The following is a 20,999-nucleotide window of genomic DNA, read 5'->3' as shown; positions in this document are numbered from 1 at the left end:
AACATATTGTCACTGGGTCCTGTTAGCCCCGCTAGCTTGACTAAGTGTCTCAGAATAACAGGGATGAAATGTAACTAAGTACATTTACTCGAGTACTGTATTTTCACATCTTTTTGAGGTATTTGTACTTTACTTTCTCATGTTCTGCTCTAGATTTCTACTCCACTACATTCTTTTGAAGGCAAATCATTACTCATAACATTTATTTGATAACTTTAGTTACCAGTTACTTTCAGTGCAAAAGTAGTTTAATAATACTTTGATTTATGAACAATGGGTTAAAGCCCAGGTGATAAAATGAGGATGATGTTTATTCTCCAGTTCTTCTCTCATGCCTACATTGTATTCAAATATCATGTTCTCTTTTACTCTATAATGACTTGTAGGTACTTTTTACACCTCTGCTCACTGATACAGTTAATGCATCTCATTTCTAGGAAGGATGACATCATCCCCTTCACTTCCTCCGATGTGTCTGGCCTCTCTTGCAGGATGAGTCTGCAGATTCTCCCCCTGAATGACTCGGCACAAAAAAAAATGGAGACTGAAGGAGAACAAAGGCAGCACATCAGCACGTTCAGACCTCTGCTGTCATAAAAACAGCTGCTGAATATCAAGACGTGTGATCAGAGCGGAAATATTCTACATGGTGTCGTGTTTATTTCCCCGCAGCGACGTGACGTGATGTTTTTAAAACCTTTAAATGATAATTTCCTCTTTTTCTTCTTCACATGATGTCACTGAGTGCTGATGTGACAGGCGGACCCCGCCTCCAACAGAGCGGTGTGAGTGGCCCCCATGCTGGCAGCCTGTGTCTTTAAGCAGCCATGTAAAGAGGGCGTGTCCACACACACACACACACACACTCACTCACACACACTCGAGCAGGCAGCAGCAGCTTTGTAGTGACTTATTGCGCTTCGGAGCTGCAGCGTCGCGTCTGAGGATGCGCTGACAGCCACGAGAAGAAGAAGAAGAGGAAGAAGAAGAAGAAGAAGAAGAGTCCTGCGTGAGTGTGTGTGCATAATTTTGGATTTGTGAGTTGATCCGAGCCTCCTGCGTCTCCTCCCGTCTGCTGAACGCGCCCCCTCCTCCTCCTCCTCCTCCTCCATTGTCAACCTGCTGGGGGCCTCAACGTGAAGCCGGCTTTATGAATGGGATGCTCGGTAAGTGCGTGTTTGAACCTCACCTGATAAACAGAAATAATACTACCACATGTGTGTGTGTGCGGCTCGGATGTACTCGTGTGTGCGTGCGTGTGGAGCGGAGCGGCTGCGTAAAGAGCGCACGGTGCGTCAGGCAGCTGACTCTTTGTGGTCAGCCACTTATTGTTCTCCTGCTGCCGGTGACCCACCCTGAATCACAGCGTGGGGTGCTGATGGGGGGGACACACTGGACGGGACCGGATCCACTCACACTGAAGCGGTTCTGCTCTGTTAAAGCGTGTTTTCTCTCTCTGGTGTCGGAGCTACTTTGTCTGCTCTCCTCTCAGCGACCATGTTGGTTTTCCTTCATCTTATTAGCTGATTTGGAGCCACGATGGATGATTTGATTGTAACTATCACAGAGAGGAGCTCCTGAACATGTGGAGGTGAAGTCGGCCCACACGCACACATGCATGTGTTTTCTGACTCTATTTGTGTGACATGTGATAGAATGTAATCAAGTATATTTACTCAAGTACAGGCACTGAAGTTGTATTTTGAGATGCTGCCACTTGATCCGACAGTTCAGAGGCTAATATTCTACTTTTTTACTCCACTGTGACTTCAGCAACTACTTACTGTGCAGATCACATCCTGTAACAGAGTATATAATACACACATCTACTTTTACTCTGGATTAAAGCTCCACTGATGCTTCATTTTGGGGGCAAATGTCGATTTTGGGGGATTTCTTGTGGAATATTTTTGGTTTTATACGACACATATATGGAACAGAGGCAGGATATTTAACAGCTGAACTATAAACTTTGCTCTCTAGATTCAGACCTTCACGCTGAGACAGTAAACCTGAATATCCGCTTCGTATGAAAGTTGATTTTTGAGTCTCCTTCCTAACTCGTCAAACGTCGACGCTCGTGTGTCGGGTTGATTCGCCATGCTTTGGGATCAACTTTCTTACAAAGTTGAGCTTTTTACTTTTAATAATTATAAAACACCCAAAGAATCTTCTTGTGTTTCCATGTCGACTTGTTTATCAGCCGTTCTCTACTTTTAAGACTTCAGTCCTTTTTAACATCAGATACTTTAAGACTCTTACTCAGGAACTGTTTGTATGGATGACTTCAACTTTTACCAAACTAATATGTTAAGAAAAATCTTTAGTTTTACTCCAGTTTGACCTACTTTTACATCACCGTGTGTAGCTTCTGTGTAAACTTCTTCCAGACTGAGTGAAACGTCTTTAGAGGAACTTCACTGACGCTGACGTGAAGTCGTTTGCATCATCAGATGACTAAATAAGAAATCCACACATTACATCACAGACGTTGTGCCGCCACACGCCGTGCACTCCAACCTGTTTGTCTGCATCTTTACCTCACGCAGCCCAGAGACTGTCGACCTGGCAGCTCATTGATGACGATGATGATAGTACGGATCAGGTCTGCGGGCCGTCACTCAGTCACCGGCACGCTGATAACAACCCTCAGCAATTGTTTGAGGAGATAATGTTATCAGAGTCGTCTCCCTGTGAGGCAGATCGAGTGGCTGCCTTTTGTTTTTCCGCAGGTTTAAGTTTGACTTTTGACCCAAAACACACAAGACGCCTCTCCGCGAGACGTCAACACGTCCCGCCTGGACTCTGATGGATTTAGGTTGATGACACAGCAAACATGCACAGCTCATCAGTTAGACTTGAGTCAGAAGCTCAGCCTGTTTACTCTGAAAAAAACATTATGGACCAGCCTGCACAGGCTCTACTTTACGGCCTCTTAAATCACAAAGCATCTAATTGCCTGCAGGAGACATGTGTTTAGTGCCTGAAGGTGAAAGTTATCCTTCCTCCCGTGTGGTGTCGGACGCTCTGCCAAGCGCTCTGTTATTGGGCACAGCGCGGCGTCGACAGCAGTTGCTGGCTCGCCGCCCGGGAAACGCAACCTGCTCAGAATTTAGTCGACAAAAGTGAGCGAGTCTGCGGCGATCCCTGCGCTGCGGTGCTGAAGTGCAACTGTAGCAGTGTTTGTGGCCCGGCGAGTGTAAAGTCCTGCGTCCGTGTTTGAACATGTCTGCAGTTTGTGTGCTTGTTGGAGGCGATGTGTGTGTCCCGTCCGTCCGTCCGGCCCCTTCACATTCCAGGAAATACCAACATAAACTGTTAGTTTTCTTTCTCTGGAATGCCTCTGAGGATGCTGATAGTGGACTGTTGGATTACTACACGACAGGTCTTCAGTGGAAGTAACATGTTGGGTTGTCGTCATTGTTCTTAAGTACGACCACATAAATCCAGGCTGAGCACAACACTGACACAACTTTCTCTCGGTGAACAATTCATGGATGTCTTCCAGTCGACCTGTGACATAACCAACCCCCCCCCTTTTTTTATTGAAGACCTTGTTGTCCCAGCATAAAACTCTGAGAGCGTCTCGTGTGTCAGCGTGTGAATGCCGTGTTTGTTCCTGTGTCTTTTGTTTGCTCGCATTGTCCTTCTGGTCTAATCCAGCATGCTGAACTGTGACCCGGCAGTGGGCTGGGGTTTGGTGCCGCCAGCCCGAGGAAATGCTTATTCTTCCCCTCCGTCCTGTTTCCTCGTCAGTGGTTGTAAATATCGGACGGGGTTGATGGTATCGGACAATGACGAGAGGTTTAACGTTTTCAAAACTTGCACAATCGTCACGATGGCTGACCAGAAGACGGCAGAAGGTATTTTTCGACAATGAAGTGTATTTTTCTGTGTTAGTTTGAATACTTCTTTGCTGTTTCAGGCTCATTAAGGCTCAGCGATATGGCTTTAAAATAATATAGTGATATTTTCAGACCGAATCAGACACACAAAGTAGAACTCGGTTTGTTGTTTTTGAATAAATACCTCGATATAGATACTTTCACAAGATATTAACGCTCCAATTGTCAGTAATTTTAGTACCAAATCTTGTAAGTTTAGAAAAGACCATTACTTTTTCTGTAATGCAGCCTGTAAAGCAACATTATGTAGTAATGTGTATCGATGGGATGTGATGCCAGTCACCGCTTTGAGTGCAAGATGACAGTTGTAGATACAATTCCAGGTTTCTGTCGCTATTTGTGGGAAGTGACGTAAAGCTACGTGCTAACTACAAACAAAACTGGGTACGTCATAAGAGTGAAAAGTTAGTTGCCGACTTCGCTAACGCAGCCAAACATCAACCACGTCCAGCAGCGCGAGCCGTGTAACTCGTATAACCGGCTGATGTCACTTCCTTCTCCATCAGCGTCCTCTTCAGTCTCTTCATCCAAAGCTGCTGCTAACTCTATTAGCTGCTAGAGCTAACGGCACGACAACAGTGACAGATGCAACGTTTTCTCCATTGAACGCGATCCAGTTTCACCAAAATCCCTCATCTATGGTCCTGTGCTGTAAAGTGTTTCACACTGTGATCCTACCTGTTGTTGTTTTAAGCTGAAATAAAGTTACATAAAGCTTTAAAACCAGGAAACGACAACACTTGCATCGCGATATAACGCCAGGTTACCCAGCTCCAGACGGAGTATATCTATTAGTGTGGCTGCAGATACTTTGAAGGGTTATTCATCTGCACAAAAAGACTCTCGTGTTGAACCTTTCTGTTGTTTAATTTGATTCATATTAATCCACTAATTGGATTTTGACTTCTGAAAGAGAACTCCGCGCTCGGTGAACTCACGATCCATTTAAGAGCGAGTCTGCTGCCGCAGAAACTCGAGTGGTTGCTCATATTTTGTCAAAAAGAAAGAAAACGCTTCCCTCCTCGGCTGTCTGATAGCTGTTACTTTGGCTTCCCTCCAGCAGCTCGTGCGTTTTGTTGCCTCTCTGCCGGTTCTGACCCCTGTAATTACGGCACTCTCGCACTTTCAAGCAACATCCCATAATTTCCCCCGCATTCTTTCCACCGAGGAACGCCGTGGCTTTTCTCACTCGAGAGTTTTTTTTTTTTGAAAATGTGACCTCGCTCTTCTCCTGCAGCTTTGAGGCGCCGTGGCTCAGCTGTCCTCACCGGTTGACACGGACACCTGGGCCCGGGGGCGGAGCTGTCATCGGCGCTGACTCAGAAGATCCGGTTTGCGTTCGGCTTTCTGCGATAATTAAATGTCACCGAACCCGGGGCTCTGTATGCTCGGATATATGTTTAATTTGGTGCCTGTTGTTGAGCGCAGAGTTCCCGGCTCTGCTCCACCGTCCTGTAGGTTATTAAAACTGTGTGTTGATGGAGATATGAGCCGTGTTTGTTTGGTTAGCCCCTCTGTAATACAGCACGATGGAGGACGGCCTTGTTTAGATTACGAGTGGCCAGGAAGGGCAGGCTGGGTAGATTTCCGGAGAGATGGGAGGCTCAGCGGCCTTTTTATTTTCTCCCTGCCCTTCCTGTGGTCGCTCCCGCCGAACACGCCACCGCGTTCTCTCTCCACCTCCACCGTGTGTGGCTACGTCTGAGTTCTCAGAAGCGGTGGGGTTAATTTCTGAGGTTATATTGTGGTTCAACTTGTCTCAGACATCTTTTTTAAAGAAGACCGGGAGGGGGAAGTTATCAGCGACCCCGAGCTGGGTTGTTGACCCCGCAGCTCCAGTTGGATGAGAATGAAAAGCTGGGAAGGTTTCCGACGTGTCTCATTAGCGGAAAAACCACTCAAAATAGTGTTAAGTGGTTGTTTCTGGCATGCGCTCGTGTTGATTTTGCCAGTGTCGCTGTGCTAACCGCTCAGTCTCCCTGATTATGATAAGATAAGTCGGATCGGTGCCAGTATCTGCCCTCGCCGCACCGTCGGCCTCCTGTTTGTATTTCCACACCGTGACGAGCAGACAGGTGACGCTGATGTTGTTCAGATTAGAAATAGATATCACGTCCGTATAAAGAAGGCATTATGGATCTGTCATCAGCCGGAGCCCAGAGAATACTCTCTCTTCTCTTGGATGTGTTGATGCGGAGTGCTGCTTTCTTGTTTCGCCGCTCGCTGTTTACGCCTGTAATAAAAGCTGTCAGTTTCATCAAAGCGGAGGACACCGGAGCGTCGTGTCCGCAGGCTGCCGCTGGCCGTAAATGTAAGAGAGACGAGTTTTTCTCCTCTCGGGTATCAGAGGTCAGCCGGTGCGAGTCGAGCCGAGTCGCTGCAGGCCCTGTTCTCTGCCAGGAGACCTTTCATTGGCTGTCGGGGCGCCTTTGAAAGCTGAAGTGTCTCTGGTCGTGATCTATCCGTCACTTTGCTTTTGCTCCTTGTTCGCTTTTCTCATCTGCTCATGATGACACTTTAAAGTTTCATGTTCTGCTCCATTTTAAAGGGTTGGAAAGTTCTTGTAGAAGTTACTTTTTATAAATATATATTTTTTTGTAGAACATCCAGACAGCCATTAATAAATCAAACACTCTGAGACAACCTCACAGGGATCCGGCCTTGAAGCCAATTTAAGTTGAGGTGAGGCTCAAATAGACTTTCTCCTGTAATCCACACGATGTGCAAGATCCAGGTAATTTTACACCCTGAGAGTCGAGCTCTTTTAGGCCTGATGGCTTTCATTGGAATGGCGTTCTGCCTCCAACACCGCATCCACATTTCTAATATTAAGTCTGTTGCATGAAGCCACATTAAGCAGATATATTACGGAAGCTATTAGTCAGCTAGTCACACAAGAATGACCTGTTGGCATGACAGCTGTAAGTACCCATAACAGCCATGATCCTTCGTTAAGATGATGTTGTTTATAAGTGAATAAGACTCTGTAGATACGGTTAACGATGACAACGATGCGCTAAGCTCACGCTTCACAGCCCCTGAGCCTGATGTTCAACAGCTAACCGAGTAGCATGAAGTGCACAGCCCCTGAGGCAGCAGCAGACTAATTCACTGGCTAACAACGTTAGCATGAAGCACACAGCCCGTGAGTCAATTTACAGGAGAGCCGCATCAGAAGTTACACTGTCATTCAGCTCAACCAGTTAGCACAAAGCACACACCTGCAGCAGTGACCAGTAAATAAACCAGTTAGCACAAAGCACACAGCTGCAGCAGTGACCAGTAAATAAACCAGTTAGCACACAGCCGCAGCAGTGACCAGTAAATAAACCAGTTAGCACCAAGCACACAGCCATAGCAGTGACCAGTAAATAAACCAGTTAGCACACAGCTGCAGCAGTGACCAGTAAATAAACCAGTTAGCACCAAGCACACAGCCATAGCAGTGACCAGTAACTAAACCAGTTAGCACCAAGCACACAGCCGCAGCATTGACCGGTAAATAAACCAGTTAGCACAAAGCACACAGCCGCAGCAGTGACCGGTAACTAAACCAGTTAGCACACAGCCGCAGCAGTGACCAGTAACTAAACCAGTTAGCACCAAGCACACAGCCGCAGCATTGACCGGTAACTAAACCAGTTAGCACAAAGCACACAGCTGCAGCAGTGACCAGTAAATAAACCAGTTAGCACAAAGCACACAGCCGCAGCAGTGACCAGTAACTGCTGGGCTGGGTAGCATTTTGGAATGAGTGAGCTTAGGAATTGTTTCTTTCTTGTCTTCATATGATTGTGACATTTAACGTGATGTTTTTGTTTTTTGGCTAAGAGAGCTTGTTGAAACGTAGCCAACAAGCTGCTAACACAAATATCTCCCACTATGTCGGTGTGGTTCGGTTGTGTGTGTTGGTGTTTTGGAGGCCTGAAAGGAAGTGGATCATAGTTTTAGTTGAATACTTTTAAAATCTAGCTCGATCTTCCTAGCTTCAGCTTTAGTCTTAAAAGTTTGGAAGATGTTCAATTTTAACTGCCATGTTTTTAAGTTTGAATCTGAATACGCGTCTTTATCACAACAAGCTATCCAAGTTAATACGAACAGCTGGTGAAATCAACAAAGTGACAATATACATTGATTGCTGGGGGTAAAAAAATAACGTTTCTAGTAACGATGTAGATGTGATGATAAAAGGCTTGGAGAGCCTTAAATGATTGGTTTAGGCCCCTTGAAGGTGCTTGAAAGTGCTTGAATCTGGCTCTCTAACAGCTGCACCGACCCTGCGTTGATGCAGCTACCGTCGCACACTGATTAGATGGAATTAACAGTCCGTTTGAGTTGTGTAATCATTTCCCCGGTCGACTCATTGTTATTTTTAAAACGCCGCTGAGTCCTCGTGAGTTTGTTCTTTGCTGTCCAAGCTGCTTATACCTTCAGATATTCCATCGCTGATCTGAGGATCGGCTCCGGATTTAGAGCTCAATGATATAAATGCCAACTCAAAGACCTACAGGCACTTTTATTAGCGGGAAAAGCTCGAAACAATCTGTTGTGCTTTGATCCTCAGCGAGCAGAATGTCCCGCTGGGTGAGGTGTGACATTTGCATAACAGGCCGCCTCACACCAGCTTGCCGGGTACGAGGGAGGCAACAACACTGATATGTGACTAAAAATCCACACAGACGAGCTTTTAATCTTCTGCTTCCTGCACTCGAGGCTTTTCACTTGTTTTTTGGAAGAATTGTATCAGTATTTATGTATTTATGTTGGTTTTTTTTAAGCTTGTTATGATTAAGGATGTTGAAAATAGTGAAAATGGTCTCTGTGTTCATGATGTCCTGATTTTTATTCCTATCGAGGGCTGCCACCAACAGTTTATTCTCATTATTGATTCGTCCGTCCCGTTGTTTAGTCTATAAAATGTAGATCTCCAACATTTAAGCCATCAGTTATCAACCGTCAGATTAATGGTCAACGATTTTATGAATCCATTAATCGGTTTGTCATTTTTCTTAGAAGGAAATATGTCAAAATTCTCTGATTCCAGCTTCTTAAATGTGAATGTTTTCTGGTTAATATAGTCGTAGAGAAAGGGGCGTCTGAGGACAAAACTTTTGGCTTTGGGAAACACTAAACATCATTTTTCAGCATTCCATGATATTTTATAGACCAAAAAACTGATCAGTTCATGAAATGAATGAAAATAAGGTCAGAAAATCATAAATCAAAAATGCTGCTTTAACAGTCCAAAACCCCCAAATATTCCATTCAAAACAAGATAAAACGGGAAGGAAAGCATCAAATCCTCACACTGGGTGAACTTGAACAACACGTTTTGCTTTTTTTGCTCTGAAAAACATCTTAATCGATTCTGGAAACAGCAGCTGATTCAAAATTTCTGTGGATTCCCTAATTTTTTTCAGCTCTATATGTGTCAAACTGTGACAAAGCGGTTGGTCACGAAAACAGCAGCACACATGCGAAGGCCCGGGTGTTGGTCATGAACCGGTCAGCGGGTTCAGACGGGCTCCACGGCGTTTCCTCCTCATTTCACAGCGACACATTTTGGATTCGCCGTGCTCTTTAGACCACAGAGGAGTTACTCTTTGATCAAAATGAGCTGCTGGCTTTCCTCGCCGTGTTCGGGAAACGTATGCTGGAGAATGGCGTGGACAGTGGGGAGCGGGAGGGACGGGATCTGGACCCGCGACGCCACCAAACAAATGGCTACCGGCGGCCTAAACGAGCCAATTAGGCCGCAGCTAAATCTGTCTCTCATGTGAGTGGGCGAGCTTTATTACTTAATACATTTCCTCATCGCTGTGTTTATCTCAAAGAGCAGCGTCAGCTTGATGTCTGCTGTTCCTCCGTCGCTGTGATTGAGAGATAATGTCATTTCCACTGTTTGTCCTTCGGCCGCTCCTTCCTAAACGAGATATTCAGCCCTGCTAACTGAGTTGCGTGGCAGATACCTATCTTCTACAGGCCATTTGTCTGCTTAATTACTGGAGTGTGTGTGTGTGTGTGTGTGTGTGTTATGATGAGTGTGTGTGCTCTGCCTCTTGCACTTAAACACATGGCGCTGAATGAGGGTTTTCACCAGCAAATGGGAGGTTTTTTTTTTTTTGCAAATGGTGCGGTCGTCATGTAGGAAGCCGGAGATGTCGGCCCTTGTTTTGCACTCAGATTTGGGCACATGTGGCCTCCATCCCTCTCCCTCCCCCCCCCGTCTCCCCCCCCCCCGATGTCATTTCGCCCTCGGGTCATGCGGTCGTCCATCCAGGTCAGTGCTTTCAAATGAGGCAGACAGAGCGCCGCTCCCCCGTCCCTGCAGCAGTCGCCCTCTCCCAGACAGCCGAATACACACAGGACGAATTAAGCACAAAGAAGACGCGTCAATACTCGATTAGGGAAACGGACTATTAGTCATGTTTGAGCGTGTGTGTGTGTGTGTGAGGAACGTTCTGCTTGAACACAAATCATCCAGCGGGTCAATATTTCTTTAACAGGATGTCACATCGACGTGTAGATTCACGCCTCCTGCTGTGTACTTTTCTGTGAAATGTAAAAAAGAAAAAAAAAACCTCGATTTGATTTCTGAGTCAGCGCGTGTCTTCACTTCCTCTTGCGCAGCGACGTTTAAGAAATGACTGCACAGGATTTCCTCCTGACATCTGAGATTCTCCCAGGTGAATTCACTCAGTCAGCGTCGTCCATTTCACCCAGAAGAAGCCATTTTTTTTTTTCGGTTTCACCTCCCTCCTCTGTTATTTCTGTACTTCCCCCTCAGAACGGTCGGGTGTGTGTTTTCTCCCCACTAACTAGCAGCTTTAACCGTATGATGTTATAGGAGCTGGTTTAGGAATCCTCCCGAGACCTCAGCGTAGGTATTTATATTGATAATTGAGTTACGTGATCTATAAACGGCGCTAAGATTACGTTCCCATGGCATAAATACATTTGGGGGGAAATGGGTTTGGAATATGATTTACCAAAACAGATGTGCAGCAGCAGCAGAGAGGAGAAGTCCCGCCTCTTCATGTTCAGCAGTGAATGATGGGATACGATTCGATTAACAGCCTGATCCCAATACACACCGACCGCTCAGCTCCACCTCTTTGTGTTACATGTTCGCACCTCGAGTGTCTCGGACCGTGTTGTGATAGAGGGGAAGGTCAAAGTGACATACATGGCTCGCCAGACGGAGGTTTTAGAGACGCACGCATCAAAACAAGGGTAGGAGAGTCGTTTCAGCTGTTAGGATAGCCGAGGTTTTTTGCTAGACGAGTATCGTGGAGACAATAATTCAATAAACGATATTATCATGTGTGTTTTATTAGCATGATATCAATATTTTATTCATTAGTGTCAATATTGGTCTTCCGGGAGCGTGCCTATCTTCCCACATTTCCTTTTTCATAAATTTGTTTAAGATTTTATCTCCCTTTCTCCCAGTTTGGGAGCCAATTACACGCCTAACCCAAAAAATCTTGTGGAAGGATGAGGCTTAAATTAAAGGGACATGCAGGAACACAAGACCTCATTTTGAAAATGTCCTAGAAATGTGGGACCACAGGGATGACCCCGGTATTCCAACACTTCTACTTCCTTAAGAGCATAAACAACTAGCTAACTAGTCGACACCAGTGGTCAGGTTAGAAGCAGTGTGGCTTTTTTATCTGATGACTTGGTTGGTAGCGTGAAATCGTGATGCCATACTGGATGTAGACGCCATTGACAACCACTGATGACGTATGAAGGTTTTGAAGGGTCGTCTCGTTCCATTAGTAGAGATTTTAACCGCTAACCCTCTTTAATTATTGTAGGGAAAGGTGGGCAGTCAACAACGAGGTGTAGGGGTCAAACTTTGAAATGGATCTGAGCCATGATGTGTCAGTTTAAAAGACAATTTATCCACCTGAGAAAGTCGTAGTTTATCATACGACAGCATTTTAGCTTCGTCACAGAACCGACCAACCCTCCTTTCACATAACTTCAGATTACAACATGGCAAGACTCTGCTTTTTTCATACTTTCTCTGAGACGATGTAGTTCACGAGGCCGAGGTTTGTGGCCCAGTTACAGCCAGGATCCAGATCCATGCGTCTCCCACCGTGCATATGTTTTCTAAAATAAGGTCCCGTGGGGCCTCACCAGAAGGGTCTGGCAGCGGCGACAGCTTGGAAACCTTCCCAGTGTGCTCGAGTTTATCACGTACTGTGTGCACACACTGCTGCTTTTCACCCAGCAGTTGAGAAGTACCACATGAACGCTGCTCGGACCTCCTCGCACTCATTCAAACGGGCTGCAGGTCGGACCGGTCTGCAGCGCGTCACTCCGGTGTCTCTGTCGGAGTGAAACGCCGCAGACGTGTTTCGTCCTCTCGTCTCGTCTCTTTTCTGTCTCCAGTTGGGGCTCCGCCGCTGCAGCCAGACCCCGAGTGTTGTGAAGCTCTGTTTATAAAGTCAATCCCCCCGCCGTGACCCCGCGGTTCCCACGCTAACTGCTGCCTTCTCAGGCCCTTTTCCACTTTTCTTTTTTTTTTTTTTTGTTTCACGCACGTGTACGCCCACACGTGCATGCTCGCACACACAGCTATAAATAAAGCAGGGCTGTGAATCATGTTGGATGTAACTGCTGAAGGCCTCTGCTGCCGTCGCCGCCGCCGCTGCTGCTGCAGAGATTCAGGATCTGATTTAGATTCAGCTGATGAAGAAGCCATGTTCCAGCGCTGGGCACCGTTGGGCCCGTCAGACTGATCCTGGCCTGAGGGGGGGACGGGTTTTCTCTCCCTCTCCTTTTGTTTCATCGGCTGGTTGTTTTGTTTTTTTTTTCCCTCGTCTTGTTTGTGCCACCCAGAAGCAACCGCTCAGGAAAGAAGGGAAAAAAAGGAAGGAAAAAAAAAAAGAAGAGAAACTTGTTGTTTTGGCTGGGTGTGAATTATTTCCTCCTCATTATTTCCCAAAAAACAGATCCGAACACGAAAGCTTCAATAATAAATACGTTGCTGTGTTTGTGTGTTTTGGCACGAAAAAAACATTTTTTTGGAGTTCGCCGAAAGTTTTTTTCACGTGTGAATCCTCAGAAAAGCTGCGATCTTACACGCATTCGCTCCACTCGACCCGGATGCTTCAGATTCTTTTCATCTACAGCACCAGAACATGTGTATACTTATATTTTTCAATAGTGCTGCAACTAAAATAAATTTGTTTTTTATTAATACATAAGCTGTTTGTCTATTAAATGTAAGAAAAGTCCAAGATGAGCTACTTTATACGTCTTTTATCCAGTTTAATGTCTAATAAACCAGAAGATATTCACGTTTCAGATTTCAGAGGCAGGAATGAAAGATTTTGGACTTAAAGTAACTCAAACTTATTCATCAAATATTGGAATTGTTGTCGATAAATGTAACAGTGGGCATCTGATCCGCGCAGATTTCAAGTTTTTATAGAAATAGAAACGATACGTGTGAAGGAGAAGCAGCAGAGACGCCGCAGGCTGCGGATGAAGAGGCGCATTGTGTTCCACACAGAAGGAGGCCATGTGTTTCATGCATGTATGAAGCCCCGAAGCCTCCTGCAGCCCCAGACAGGAAGCGCCGTCGCTTAGCTTGTAGGAGGGCGTTTCCATGGAAACCGCAGCAGGTGAGGGCATTAACAGGAAGAGGAGTCGAGGCTCAGCTGGCAGAGACGAGGGGGGTGGTGGTGGTGTAGGGGGGTGGAGACAGAGGAATGAGGTCAATGCAAAAAAGGCTGTCACATTAAACAGCCTCCGACTGAAAATCTCTTCGGCAGGCTTCTCTGTCAGAGCTCCAGAGTCGAGGTCACGTCTTTTAATGATTATCCAGCGTAAACAAAGAGCCGGGCATCATGTGCACGCTCCAGACAGCAAGGTAAGCACTTTCCTCCTTCAGGCCCGGCTCACACAGAACCGTTAAGAGAGTTTGGTTCTTTTTTTTTTTTTTTTTTTTCGCCCACAAGTCAGAGAGAGGTGCATGTGTCCTCCATGTCCGCCTGCAGAGAACTGCTCGCTCGGCACTTTGCAGACCACCTCGGTCTAGTGTTGTTTTTTTTATGTGTGTTTTTGTGTGATGGGACGTGTTGTTAATGAGACAGAGCAGCACCTGAGGAAGCAGCCCGCGCTGAGGTTTCCTCTCGAGACAGACCGATACCAGCGGCGCAAGTCCATGCAGATATTAGGCGGTAATAAACACACATTTTTTAACTATAATCCACCAGAAAAGAGCTTTTAAACACTGACAAAGATGTGCAATGACGGAAGGATATTTGTTGTTACCGTGCACTTTCATTTGAGGGAATAAAGTTTGTTGTTTGACGGTCAGACTTTGCCAGGAATGTGATGTTCATGCAAGCATCTTTTTCTGCATTTTTAAAGTTGGGAAAATAACTTTTTAACCATTTGTGATCACATCCAGAATCATGTCGTGCTCCCATTTGACAATATGTGCCAAAATAACTACAAAACAATTCATCTCTGTGTGTTTCCACGTCGTCTTCCTGTCAAACAAAACGTCGCGTGTGCTTGTAACCACCAGTTTCAACCAGTAATATCACCCACCCATCAACCCATGTTGAACTCTGAGCCGTGTCACAAGAATGTTTTTAACTGACTACTGCACGAAAACACACAGTTATAACTTTTTTCCAGTAATTTTGATGAAACTGGATCAGAGTTTCCTCTACTGACAGATTTAGCTCGTGGTTGCTAAAGTCAGCAGCTAACTGTAGCCGGCTCTGAGCGAACACGGCTGGTGTCGAGACCAAACCGGATCCAGTTTGACGTCATGGAATCCAGCGACGAGATGATTTAGCTGCTGTTGCTCATTTACTCATGCAGCTAACGTTAGCTTCCTATTAGCTGCCAAACGTGAGGCCGCCGGATCGCCAGGAGCCAAACCCGACGACAAATCCACCTCGGTGCTGTGCTCCCTGTCGTCAAACTGGCAGCCGTCCGTCTTGTGTTTGTCCGGCGCCGTCATCGCCCGTGTTCACTGGGACCCCGCCGGTCCGACAGTCAGCCGCTCGGCTTGGCTTCCTGGTTTCTTGTGTCTGGGCTGCATGTTTCAGCAAACATGTTTTCTATCAGCTGTCAGTCACAAACCTCCGGGGGCTCGAGCACCGCTGTCCGAGAAGGAGACGAGGACGGCTGAAGAATATTAATGCGGCGTCTCTTCTCTGCCACCACAGCCTCAGCAACATGTGTCCGAACAACACTTCTGTGACTCCTGAATAGTTCAGAGGGCTGTTTTTTTTTATTCTCAGATGAGATCTCAGATACGAGTGTTTGGTCGTCGGCTGTCAGCGTCTCCGCTGATGGATTCATGTCGGTCTGCGGCCGCTGTTCTGCTCTCAGTCAGGATGCAGTTTAAAGCAGAATCCTGTGGCGTTCCCCAACTTGTGTGTTTTTCTTCTTCTTCTTCTACTTCTTCTTTCGGTGCATTTCAGAGGTCATCTCACACAGATGTCGGTGGAGTGCTGCTTATCATTATGGAGCTGCGTAATTGATAGCTCGAGCTCCCCAGTAATTAGTGGCACATTTTCAAATTCTTCGAAATGTTTTTATTTACTCGGTGGGATGAAACGGCCCGATGTGGACGTCGGCTACGTTTATCAGAAACCGCTTTAGTTACTAGTTACTCTGTTGATTACAGTTTCCCTTCCTGTTTAATAGGAGACATCGCCAAGTCGGGCTGAAGGGCGGCAACTGATAATTAATTAATTTGGTCTTTAAAATGTCAGAAACAATCGATCAGTGTTTCGTCCACAGCCCGAAGATATTCACCGTCGTATTGGAGGAAACAAACCAGAGAACATTCACATTTCAGAAGCTGAAGACTTTGAAATGTGGAGCTTTATTTTTAATTTTCTGTGTTGGTAATTGGTTTCATGTCTTTTTTTTTCTTTTGATTGTTCATTTCATTCTGACGGATCTATTCACTCTGGAAATTGTCTTTTGTTATTTAACCAGAAGGATCATGTTATCAGCAGAGTAAAATTTAAATAAATCCAAAGTAATTTATTCTGTTCTCTTCTTTCAGGTTTCCAGGCTGACTGCAGTTGAGGAGCGTCGATATTCATTCCAGGGCCTCTAACAAGGATTATATCCAAACATTTTGGAGGCTGTCTTCGTCGCCTGAGAGCATCTTTCGTTACCTCTTTGTGCGAAACAAAGCGGCGAATCATCCGCCATGCCGATCCTCAAACAGCTGGTGTCTGGCTCCCAGACCAAGCGCCGCTCGCGCATGGACCTGACCAGGGAGATGATCAGCGCGCCGCTGGGCGACTTCCGCCACACCATGCACGTCGGCCGCAGCGGCGACGCGTTTGGGGACACGTCCTTCCTCAGCACCCGCTCAGGAGAACCTCCAGAGGCCACGTCCTACCCCAGCTCCCCCCGGCCCGGCCTCCTGTCCCGCACCTTCAGGAGCAGCAAGCGCTCCCAGTCGGTGACCCGGGTGGACCAGCAGAGAGACAACTCCCTGTTGGCGCCCGGTGGGTCGCCCACCTACGTGAAGAACGCCATGTCTCTGCCCTTCCTCAACGACGGGGACGGAGACAGCATGGTGGCGAAGAGTTTGTCCTCGAGTCCTTTGAAGCAGCAGGAGGTGGACGGGAGGGGAGCAGCCGCCGCCACTCACTTCCTGGAGCTGGAGGAGCGAAGCTTCGGGGAGCTGACGGAGCTCCCGGAGACCTCCCACCACCACCACTACGGAGGCGGCATGAAGCACGCCGAGTCGGTGATGTCCTTCCACGTGGACCTGGGACCCTCCATGCTGGGCGAGATTTTGGGGGTGATGGAGAAGGAGGATGACGATCTCGGCTACGAGGAGGGCAAGAGCAGCGAGGGGAGGGCCTCGCCGCCTCTCAGCACTCACGGTGAGGAAGAGGAGGACGGCGAGGAGAGAGACAAAGATGAGGAGGCAGAGGAGCAGATGGAGGCAAAGGATGAGGAGGAGGATGAGGAGGAGGAAGAAGATCTGCAGCCGCATGCTGGCAGCTCTATTGATCTGGGCCCTGAGCACGGAGGGCCCTACACCCCCGAGTACACTCCCGAGACCCGACCCAAACACTTGCAGCATCTGGACAGCTGCTCCATGTCCAGCTCCGGCTCCGCCGCTCTGGACGAGAAGCCGAGCAGCCAGACGTACGCAGGAGACACGGACAGCGCCACCTTCAGCGCGCCGCCGGAGGAGGAGAGCAACTTCTCCTCGTTCCTGGAGGACGAAGACGACGAGATCCGCGTATGAGATTCCAAAAAGCCTCGTTCAGAAAATAAAAAAAAAAAAAAGGATATGGGACACAGATCAGGAAGGAGGGGTTTATGTGGAGAAAAAAGGCGAGTCCTTTGACGGCGTGGATTTGCACTTGAATGGGAATAAGTCACTGTTGTCGGGTTCTGTGGGGGGAGCGGAGCTGTGAAGACGAGGGAGGACTCGCGCTTCTGTCGGCCTCGCGAGGAGAGAGTGACTGCTCCTTTAGGACGAGCCCGAGCTCCATCTGTCAGAGAGCCTCATCCTCCACTTCTCTGCACGTCTGTCAATCCTGCCTCCACCGTTTGAACGCCCGCGGGGGAGCTGACACGGAGGAGCAGCCACTTTTCAAAATATGGAACATTCCAGGAGTAAGACGGGGACGACTGTTGGAGAAGAAACTTTTGTAGGAAAAACACTTTCCATAACTGAAGCTCGGTTCTGACTCTCTCTCTCTCTCTCTCTCTTTTGTCACATGTGCTTTTTTCATTTGCTTCTTGTTGTCCTCTCCTTCTCTCCGGCTGCGGGACATGAAGAGGCCTGAGCTGAAGGACGAGGCCTCCGTCGCCGCACCGCCACTGCTTTAGGTGTCTTGTCACAATAAAAAGAGGGCTGTGTTTGTGAAGCCCTGCCTTCAGCTCCTCTCATCTGAAAGCGTTACAGTAAAACAGTGCCACGAGATCTGTCAGAGGTTTTTTTTTTTTTCTTCTCCCTTACGGGGCCTCTCGCGACGGCGCCTCAAAAAATAAAAAAGGGCTGCCATTTCCTGCTGCGACGCCGGACCACGAAGCCCAAAAACCAAAATTCCCTCCTTGTTTTTAAATTCTCTGTGAGGCGCCACGCAGGCGGTCGAGGCCGTACATCGGCCTGCATTTACTAAAAAGCAAGGTGTTACTACAGGAAGCGAGAGGTGTGAGGAGCGGTGGGTGTGTGTGGCGCTGGCGTTTGTGATTTATAATTTTTTATTTCTGTCCCCCCCCGAAGCCGTAAAGACGACGATTTTACAGTCGAACTGGCCATCTTCCTCTCTGACTTATCTGGTATTTCAAGTTGAGACTGAGTCGACTTTGATAACCACTTCCTTCCTCGTTCTCAAACATCCGAGCTGCAGCTGCAGCGGTGCAACTGAACCCTGTAAAAAAAAAAAAGCCGTTGCTCCTCATTAATCCAGCCTTAACGTAGAGAAACGGTTTCCACTCACTACCACTGACGGGGAGCTTTTTGTTAGAAGAATCAGAGCACCGACGCGCCTGATTTAAAGCAGACACTACTACTATTTACTGTTTAATACCCGTTGTTGTTGATGTTGTTTTATATCTTTTGGAAGAAACGAAAATCTTTGCTACGTTTTGTGTCATCCGTCTGAAGAATGGATGAAAAAGGAGAGGCACAGCCAGCGATTGGATGCGAGAGCATTAAGAAAAGATTTCTATTTTTACACAAGTTGCTCCGTCATTGCAGCTTCACTGTATCTCTTGCATCATTAAAGGCTGCGGCCAGAAGTGTCGAGGCTCCGCCGCGCTGATTGATTTCCACTGCCTTAACTGAAACTGACAGATGTGCCAAAACCGTAATTTTTCTAGCCAAAAAATAATTCAAGCTCGCTTTCTTTTTTCTTTTATTTCTTTTCTGTTCCTTTTTTTTTTTTTTTATGGGAGAGTCTGTCAGGTTCTTCATCCTTTCTGTGTGTTTGCAGGTAAAATCACTGTTTCAATCCGAGTCTCAGCTCCGAGGTTAAAGAGTAAAAAAATAAAGAGTTCTGAGATGCAGGAAGAGGAAAAGAAAAAAAGGAGAGAATGAACTCGCATAACTGGATATTTATATTTCCAATCACTCAAAACACTACGTATTATATATTCAGGTAATAATAACGGTTAAAGGGACAGTCCACCCCGAAATCAAGAATGTATTTTTTTTTTCATTTTCACCTGCAGTGCTGCGATGTCAGGACATTCATATATTCATTTTGAAATAACTTGCTGGGAGTCTTCTGCCATTTTTCATCTTAACAAAAACAAAACAAAACAAAACAATAGGTGTTTGCTTTTAGCCCGCAGCAAACCATCAACTTTCAGTTTTGCAGTCGAAGGGAAAAAGTTTGGGCGCCCCTGAGATGGATTGTTTTGGCGCGAGGTTGTCGAGCTCTGGAGAGATCGGCTGTAGAGACGTCTGCCTTCACCCGGCTTCTCTTCAAAAAATAAATAAATGAATAACATAAGAAAAGTCCACAGACAGTCCACAGGCCTTGTTGCGAGCAGTTTCATGCTGGAACTTTTTTCTTTTTGCGTCACTGCGATAAAAGAAGCGAATGAGAGGCTAGCTAACTAAGCTAACGTTGCAGCTCAGTCGTCCAAGTTGAGTTGATGCACGCCTCCCTCTGCACGCTTCTCATGTAGTTCGGTTGAAAGAAAAACGGTTCCTGGATGAAGCTGCTCACAACGAGGCGAGAGGATTAGCAGCTGACGATGAGAGCGCCATTAGTGACAAAAACAAATCACTGGTAGTTCGCTCGCCTCTTGTCCAGGAGTGGGTGCATGCTTCCCTTTGCACAGTCTGAATTGGGATTAAATGCCTTTTTTTTATCTTTTACTTTTTTTACTATCGGATGCGATGGATTTATTTGTTTGTATCCCAGAAGGAAGCCTGTAGCTACCTGTGGGCGAGAGGCTAGCCGGCTGAGCTAACGAAGGAGGACGTCCTTAATGTTCACACCGAGTTCTCCATCTCGCTTCATCGTATCAGAGAGATAGATAAAAAAAGGACTACAGATAAAAAAAAGGACTACGGGTAAAAGGAAAAATATGCATATTTGATTCTGAGGTGAGCCGTCCCTTTAATAATAACTGAGTGTGAATGGAGGCTGTCGGTGACGCCCTTTCTGTATAATGTTGTATATTCTGCCTTACTGTCTTCTGTTCTGTATATTTACGGCCTTTGTTTTTTCCTCCGTGTTATGCAAAATAACCTATATTTTTCAATAAAAGAAATCCTGAACATCTTCACCGCCGCCTGGTTTCTTTGACTGCGTTTCAGATGACGTTGCGGCTCGATCGGCGGCGCTAAACAAAAGGAGTTCCTCGAGTGCCTCCTTCTGCTTCCTGACGCTGTTCTCCGGCTCTCCCTGAAGAGGAAGAGGAAGAGGAAGCAATCGAGACCCAGTCGGACGCGTCTCTTAAGTATTGCGCCGTGCAGGCTGAGAATGAAGTGATGACTCGGGAGTTGATAGAGGGGAGGATAGACGCTGTGGGAGGAGGGAGAGACGGATGGGGGGGAGGAAGAAGTTTCTCATTATGGAGAGCTGCAATCATAAACAGTGCTGACAGGTGATCCTGCTCATCGTCACGGACCGCCTCCGTGTTTTTACGTACGCTGACGACGCTCACTTGTCGGTCAGAGTTCGGCGCCCGGCGTTCCTTCACATCAGGAAACAAAAACACTTCTTCTGCACGTCGTCTTTCTTTTTTTTTTCTTCCTCTTCTTCGGCCCGTTCAATCTTTTCGTGTCCACTCGGGCGGATGTCTAATCTCCTTCCACTCTCGCTTTTTCACAGTCACATTATGCCGGCGTCCAATCTGCCGGAGGCCTGGGAAAAGTCATTATTCTTACACTTGGGGTAAAAACAGGCCATTTATATCGATTGTTGTGGTCAATACAAACCAGCGGGGGCATATTGATCCCTGCTTTTTTTCCCCCTCTGCCGTCTGTATAAAGTCGTTATTCTTTTTTAGAGATTGTTGGGTTTTTCTCTCTCTGAGAGGGCGCAGATTTAAATCCTCACCTGTCGGCCCTTTGAGAGGTCGTCTTAAAGGAGCAGTACGTGGTTT

The 20,999-nt window shown here is 46.8% G+C and overlaps 1 protein-coding gene across 3 annotated transcripts; it reads left to right on the top strand.

The window, feature by feature from the left end:
- Positions 1–851: 851 nt before the first annotated feature.
- Positions 852–20,177, top strand: cdc42ep4a (CDC42 effector protein (Rho GTPase binding) 4a). 3 transcript variants are annotated; one of them, XM_030408578.1, is made up of 2 exons: positions 852–1,166; positions 15,964–20,177. In XM_030408578.1, exon 2 carries the CDS (start codon positions 16,114–16,116, stop codon positions 17,170–17,172), a length of 1,059 nt encoding a protein of 352 aa, XP_030264438.1. In that variant the 5' UTR covers positions 852–1,166; positions 15,964–16,113; the 3' UTR covers positions 17,173–20,177. The 3 variants fall into 3 exon arrangements, with proteins under 3 accessions (XP_030264438.1, XP_030264440.1, XP_030264439.1); XM_030408580.1 differs by lacking the exon at positions 852–1,166 and adding an exon at positions 1,254–1,591; XM_030408579.1 differs by lacking the exon at positions 852–1,166 and adding an exon at positions 13,638–13,797.
- The last annotated feature ends 822 nt before the right edge of the window (positions 20,178–20,999 follow it).

This window comes from Sparus aurata, chromosome 23 (assembly GCF_900880675.1).
Source record: "Sparus aurata chromosome 23, fSpaAur1.1, whole genome shotgun sequence".
Classification (NCBI taxonomy): domain Eukaryota; kingdom Metazoa; phylum Chordata; class Actinopteri; order Spariformes; family Sparidae; genus Sparus; species Sparus aurata.
This window is presented reverse-complemented; position numbering and strand designations above follow the sequence as displayed.